Source organism: Callospermophilus lateralis, chromosome 3, assembly GCF_048772815.1.
Source record: "Callospermophilus lateralis isolate mCalLat2 chromosome 3, mCalLat2.hap1, whole genome shotgun sequence".
Classification (NCBI taxonomy): Eukaryota; Metazoa; Chordata; class Mammalia; order Rodentia; family Sciuridae; genus Callospermophilus; species Callospermophilus lateralis.
In genome coordinates this window covers 78171627-78179341 of record NC_135307.1, presented here as the reverse complement: position 1 = coordinate 78179341, position 7715 = coordinate 78171627, and the positions used below count along the sequence as shown (strand labels likewise).

The 7715-nt window shown below is 36.5% G+C and overlaps 1 protein-coding gene across 1 annotated transcript; it reads left to right on the top strand.

Annotated features, from left to right (window-relative positions):
* Positions 1–822: 822 nt before the first annotated feature.
* Positions 823–1761, top strand: LOC143394668 (olfactory receptor 4S2-like). Its single transcript, XM_076849332.2, has one exon. It carries the CDS (start codon positions 823–825, stop codon positions 1759–1761), a length of 939 nt encoding a protein of 312 aa, XP_076705447.2.
* Positions 1762–7715: the final 5954 nt, after the last annotated feature.

Here is a 7715-nt window from a genome sequence, read left to right as displayed (position 1 = left end):
CATAGGACAAAGTATTTCTCCGTATAATTTAACCACTCCTCATGTGTCCCCTATTGGCAAGTAAAAAAAATTTCACATGCAGGTCAAAGGTAAGGACTCAAACTCCCCCAATTTTGACTTACAAGCAAGAGTTGTGTGTAAGGAGGAGGCCACTGTCTGTGTTGCTCTCAAACACTGAAAGTAACTTAAATTTTAATTGCATTATAAAATGCAATTAAAATTTAAGTTACTTTAAATATAATATAAAATCTGGAAATGGAGTCATCCTCTCTTGGTTAAATAGAATATCACTTTTCTAAAGGTGCTTTGCCTATATATTGTATTAAAAAGATTTGTCGAGAATTTAAGACACACAATCTTAGATTCTGACTTCTTGTTTTTATCTAAGGTCTCAAAACTTAATTTATCCACTTAATAAAAATTTTAGATTTTTCATTCCAAAGAGAATTCCTGAGGAGAATGAAGAAGTGGAGGTGACAAAGGAGGTGAGAAGGGAAGTAGAGGAAGAGAAAAGGGAGAGAGAGGTGTGTTCTTGGAGATTCTCTGTTGAAGGAACAGCTATGTGTTCTTGTTTCATAGAAAAGAACCAGAAAATGAAAAAGTGGAACAAATTGTTTAATGTGAGTCAATAAAATCGATGAGAAAAACATACATAAATCATGTTTAGGAAATATAAAGCATTGTCTCCACAATACGTAGCATCACTTAGATATTTTCATGCAATTGTTCTTGTTATGTTTGCCCATGCTTACAGTGGTTACAACTTATGTTTATTTTTGCAGTGAACCAGAGCCACTCGCAGTCCATCCTGCCTGGAGACCCATGGAAGTCGCCAACAATGTCACTGAGTTTATATTCCTGGGACTTTCCCAAGACCCTGGGGTACAATTGATACTCTTTGCCCTATTCCTCTTCTTCTACATCGTGATCATGGTGGGAAACTTACTCATTTTGCTTACAGTCTTTTCTGATCCCCGGCTACACACACCCATGTATTTCTTTCTCAGTAATTTGTCCTTTGTGGACATTGCCTATTCCTCAGCCACCGCACCCAAGATGATTGCAGACTTTGTTTCTGACAAAAAGACCATTTCCTACTGGGGCTGTATAACTCAGATGTTTACCTTCCATTTTTTTGGATGTGCTGAGATTTTTGTTTTGACGGTCATGGCTTTTGACCGTTATGCTGCCATCTGCCACCCCCTTCGCTATACAACCATCATGAGCGCCAATGTTTGCACCCTCTTGGCATCACTGTCCTGGTTGGGGGCCCTGGGTCATTCTTTTGTCCAGACCCTCCTGACCTTTCAGCTGCCCTTCTGCCATGCTCAGGTCATTGATCACTACTTCTGTGATGTCCACCCAGTCCTAAAACTTGCCTGTGCTGATACAACACTGGTAAATATGTTGGTGGTGGCCAACAGTGGTCTCATCTCCCTGGGGTGTTTCCTCATTCTTCTGACCTCCTACACAGTCATTCTATTTAGCCTTCGGAAACGGTCTGCAGAGAGCCGTCGCAAAGCTCTCTCTACCTGTGGATCTCACCTGACAGTAGTAACTTTCTTCTTTGTCCCTTGTATCTTTATTTATCTCCGCCCATCCACCACTTTTCCACTGGATAAGGCTGTGTCTGTGTTTTATACCACCATCACCCCAATGCTAAACCCACTTATCTATACTCTGAGGAATGGAGATGTGAAGAATGCCATGAGGCGTCTCTGGAGCCACAAGTCCTCTTTGAAGGAGAAGCAGAAGAGATAGTCTGTCAGAACTGCAAAAGCAGAGAATTAGCTGGTACTTTCAGTGGTTAGTTACTAATTTGTCAAAATTTTAATAATTAGTTCCTGAAACTATCTCATACTTTTCATGCAGCAGAGAACAGTTTGAGTCTACTATATGGTGGGTTAAACTTAAACTTTTCCACACAGGCAAGGTTTATCCTCTTTTACCCATAGTGGAAGAAACTCCTCAGCATCTCCTTTCCCTGCTTCAAATCACTTTCTTTTTTTTATTTTTATTTTTGTAATTGTAGATGGACAGAATGCTTTTATTTTACTTATTTATTTTTTAATGTGGTGCTAAGGATCAAACCCAGTGCCTCATGCATGCTAGGCAAGCACTCTACTGCTGAGCTACAGCCCCAGCCCTCAAATCACTTTCATCTGCATGAAACACACAGTAAGCTACTATTTGGCAATTTTGGATGGTGGTGCAAAGTAATGAGAGTCCCAGGGAATGAGACTCTTTCTCTTTAGAGAAAATCTAACTTCCCAGGAGCTGCATTCTTTTTTCCTCCCTCCTTCCTGCTTTCTTAAGTCTTTCTCACAAATATCATAAAATTTAGTAGGACAGACAGATTTATAAAAAATAATTTTAATATAATATATAACAAATGTAGACATAGAAATATATGCTGCCTATGATGAAGGAGTTAGTATAAATTGAAGAACTGCTCAAAGAATGGTTTCTGTCTAGGAAAAAAAATGAGGGAATTTTACATAATGTTGAAATGGAAAGCAATTTTCTAAAAAGTCCCTTTTGGAGAATTTGAGTACTTTCCCACTCAGTAATGTAGTCATATTTTTACTAAAGCAATCTTACTTTTATTTTTTCCCAACACGCAGACTAGATTAATTAAAACCAAATGAATTGGTATTTTAACTGTTGAAAGGACTAAGTTAAGAACTTGTGGTTCTATTATAAATTTTGATTAAAACTGTTTTTAATACTCAAAAAGGACAAAATGGAATAAATTCATTTTGTTTCTGAGGTTTTATTTGTAAAGCTAGAAAACAGCTGGATATCCTCAAAAGGCATTTTTATTCTGAGGAATTACTTTAGATTTTGTCTGGTATCTTTCAAGAGTTCAGAGATATTTATTTTTGTCCAGTGTTTATTTTCTGTATGCTTTATGAAACCCTGTATAAACTTATAAAACATTATTAGACATGTATTTTTGATTTGTTGTTAGTGGTTTTAACCTCATTTCTACAACTGATCAAGGGTATAAATAATGCACATTGCTTTCTGCTCTTAATGTACTGCATAGCGATGGCTTCATATTAGGTACTTGTCAGTTTCCCAGTTGCCATCCCAGTATTCACTGTTCCTTTTATATCTCTTAGTAACTGAGACTTGACTATTTCTGGTAGTTCCGGGGAAATTTTGCTCTGTTCTGTCTGTCTTTGGAAGCTGGACATGAACTAGGGGATGCCAATAGTAACTGTGGGGTTCTTTTGAGAACCCTTTGAGGTGGTTTCTCCAAGTTTTAGCCCTTCTACACACCATCACCATTAACGTTTCTTTGTATTTCCTTATACTCATTTTTAATTTTTCTTTCCCTGTGCCAAAAGTCACTTTTTTGCTCTTATAACTCTTGATTTTTTAAAATAGACCAGAAACACACTGAAATTATAATTAAAATGGCCAGTTATATTGGGTGTTCTCCTAAGAGCTAAGTATAATAATATAAACAACAACAATAACAATAGTGGGGGGGGGGAAGTTCAGATCAACAAGATAAAGAAGACAGGACAAAGGTTAGAACAGCACACAAGGTTCCAAGAAACGTTTGGAAGAGAGAAGGCAAAGACAAGTCAGGGTCGATGAGCCTGGTTCTAAAGAACTAACAAAAATGTTGAGGAGAGACTCACCTCCTAGAATCTCTGAGGTGTTTTGGACACTGGTCAGGGGAATAGTCAGGTACAGGGGTGGTAATGGAAATTAAGAGAAAGAAATAGTTCACTCTCTTGTGCTGTCTTTCTATAACTCATCCCTGGTTGCCAACAGAGACATATGATTTACAAATAGAAAGTTGTCATCTTGGCTTTAAAACACATAAGGATGTGTTGAACCCAAGGAGCATGGAGGCCTTGGGTTCAATCCCGGGCACCAAAACAAATATCCTTCTGCTTTTTTCCTTTTCTGTTGCCCACTGTGCCAACTACAGCTGTCACCTGAAAAGTGCGTGCCTTCGCCTCCTCCCTACATTTTGTTGTTTATTTATTTTTTGGTATTGGGGATTGAACTTGGGGGTGCTTAACCACAAAGCCATATTCCCAGCCCTTTTTAATATTTTATTTAGAAACAAGGGCTTACCAAATTGCTTAGGCTGGCTTTGAACTCATGGTCCTCTTGCCCCAGCCTCCTGAGTCACTGGGATTATAAGCATGGGCCACCGTGCCCAGCTTACATTGAATTCTTGATGCTGTCTCTTTCTCTTGTTTTGCTGTGTCACAGTACTCCATACTCTCAAAGAATATCTGGGAAGTAAATTTTATTAATCTTGCGTGACTCAGAATGTTTATTCTTTCTTCCTGAATCTGATGGCTGGCCTTGTCCTATGTAGATTTTTTAGTCTGAAAATCCATTTGAAGATCCTCTCCTATTTGTATTGTAGGTTCAGTTTTGCTTTTACACTATTCAGATTTTTGCTTCATTATTTGTAGCCAGTGTATTTTCTCTTTCCTAATGATTTTATAATTTCAGTCTCTAGGGTAACAAAATTTCATGATAGCATGTCTTGTCATTTTTGAAAATTAATTGAGGTGGAACTCAGTAGGTCTTTAATATCCAGAGCCTTAGCCTTTCAGTTCTAAAAATTTATTTATTTATTTATTGTTTCTTTTAAATGTCTCCCTTCTGCTTTCTTTGTCTCCTAGAACATCTGTGAGTGAAGATCAACTTTTTTTAGATTCCCTGTAAGAGTAAAATCATGCATTCTTTTTTCTTTCTGTGCTTGGCTTATTTCACTTAACAGAATGTCCTCCAAGCCCATCTATGATGTCACAAATGACAGAATTTCATCTTGTTTATGGCTTAACAGTATTTCGTTGTGCACATGAGCCATATTTTCTTTGTTTATACTTCAATGGAAACTACAGTTGCTTCCATTTCTTGGATAATATGGAAGTGCTGCAATAAACATGGAAGTGCAGATATCTATCTCTTTGACTTAGTGAATTCCTTTTCTTTTAATACACACCCACACAGGAACTGTTGGATCATGTGGTAGTTTTTAGTTTTTTGAGGCATTTGTATTCTTTCCGTAGTGGATATATTAATTCAATTTCTCATAGACAGTGTGTAAAGATTTCTTTTTTCCACAACTTCATCAGCATGTTTTATCTTTAGTATTTTTGATAATAACTGTTCTAGGAGAGGTATCTAATTGTAGTTTTGACTTGCTTTTCCCTGATGATTACTAATTCTCAGTATTTTTCATATATATATTGACCATTTATAGGATTTCCTTTGAGACATATCTATTTACATCTATGGTGTATTTTATTTGATTTTTATTTTTGTTTTGCTGTTGAGCTTTTTTTACTTTCTTATGTATCCTGAATATTAATTTCTTGTTAGATATGTTTGAAAATATTTCTTCTTATTCTGTAGTTTTTCTTTTTGCTCTGATTGTTTTATTTTCTATGAAGAAACAATTTTAGTTTGATAGAATTCTATTTATCATTTTTGCTTTTCTTTCTTATGCACTTGGAGTTATTTCTAAAAAAGCCTTTACCCAATCCAAAATTCTGAACTATTTGTTCTTTGTTTTTTACTAGTACTTTCATAGTTTCAAGTCTTACATTTAAGCCTTTAATTTGTTTTGAGTTGATATTTGTAACTATTAAGAGATAGAGGTCATTTTATTCTTCAGCATGTGGATATCCAGGTTCCTAGTACCATTTATTGTTTTGACTGCCTTTTCCCCGTATGTCTTCTTGTTTTTTTTTTTTTTTTTCTTTTTGTTACTGGGGATTGAACTCAGGGACACTCAACCACTGACCACATCCTTAGACCTATTTTGTATTTTATTTAGAGACAGAGTCTCATTGAGTTGCTTAGTGCCTTATTGTTGCTGAGGCTAGTTTTGAACTCACAATCCTCCTACCTCAGGCTCCTGAGCACTGGGATTACAGGAGTGTGCCACTGTGCCCAGGTCTTCTTGTCTCTTTTGTCAAAAATCACTTGAGTAAATGCATGGAGTTATTGTTGGACTGTTCCATTGGCCCATGTGTGGTTTATATTTCATTTGGTTTGCCTTGAATTTTTTGCTTGTTCATTTTTTTTTTTAACTTTTGAATTATGAGTCTCACTATTTTGCCCTGTTTTTTTTTTAACCTCTTGTGCTCAACAAGTCTCTAATTTCTGCCTCTTAAGTAGCTAGGACAGCAGGCACATGCCACCATACCTGGCCATGCATCTGTTATTTTGAATATTTTGTTAGGCAATTCACAGGTGATGTCATATTTCCCTGTTTTGTGGTTTTTATGATTTAGATATGAGGTGTTCACTGAAAGCTCATCTGTGAGATAATTGAAGAAAGTATTGAGGTGAAATTATTGGGTTTTGACAGCCTTAATCTAATCTCTGCATTAATTTATTGACATGGATTAATTGGGTGGTAATTGTAGGCAGATTGGGTGTGGCTGGGAAAGCCATGCCTTTGGGGTTTATATTTTGTTCCTGGTGACAAGAATTTTTTCTGTTTCCTGATTGCCATGTGCAGAGCTGCTTCCCCTCTTCTGCCATGGTATCCATACTCACCTTGTGTCCAGAGCAATGGTTTGGCCATCTGTGGACTAAGGCTTCTGAAACCATGAGTCCCAAATAAACTTTTCATTTTCTTCTTTGTTCTTGTTGTGTTACAGTGACAAAAATGTTGACTAAAACAGTGGTGATCTTTGGTTACTAATCTCAGTGACAAAAGTTGCTGGGATACTCTGAAGTCAACTGTTATAGAGTATCTACAGCAGAAATTACTCACGCTCCTCAGTACATCTTGCAGTTACCACGCGAACCTACAGATTTCACCACCAAGGAGCACAGAGGGCCACTGGAGTCCTACTTAGAGTGGGATATGGAGACCACATTGATTCTCACCATATGGCTGATCTTGATGGTCCTGATACTTTCTCTTTATTCTATCCATTTTCACACAACTGACATGGTCGATCTCTCCAGCAATCTGGTTAGGGAGAAACTGAAAATTTTTGCCTGGGCTTTGTCCCAGTAGGATGGTTAGACTGATTATTCACCTCCCTTGCCTTTTCCCTGTGAGGAGAACACACAAGCCAGGTAGTTTTCTCTCTATGCTGAGCACTGTCAGTCTGAGAAATGAGATCATCCAGGCAAAATAAAACTGTTCTCGGATTTCTTTGCTTGCTTGTACTTGGGGGTTTTCTCCTACTTACTGCTTTAGCTTCTTAAATAACCCTTTGACTACTCAGAGTTGATTTTATGATTTTTAAATTAGATGGTTTTTTAAAAAATATTTTGCTATTAATTTTGGTTAAAATATTGTGAATTCTGCAGTTCTCAAATATAATTACAAAAAAGGATGCTTTCTATGTTTGTTGACTAAACTTCATGTGATTATTTAGCCAAAACAATAAGATAAAAACATCAATATTTTGTGAAATTTCAAATGAAATTAAATTGGCAATATTTGTATTTTCATGTAGAATACTTCTAAGTATATAGTATTCTGTTGAGTATATTTGTGTTTTTCCTTTTCCATTGTTCTTCACTGCTTTTTTGAAAAAAGTATATTTGTATTTTTATATAATTTCTTTTAAAAACATTTTTTATTTTGTTTATTAATTTTTAAGTGGTGCTGAGGATTGAACCCAGTGCCTCATATGTGCAAGGCAAGCACTCTGCCACTGAGCCATAACCCCAGCCCCTCATCGTTGCTTTTTTATCAACCTCAT

Coding starts and splice junctions, on each gene's coding strand:
- LOC143394668 (XM_076849332.2), top strand. CDS start 823: ATGGAAGTCGCCAACAATGTCACTGAGTTTATATTCCTGGGACTTTCC.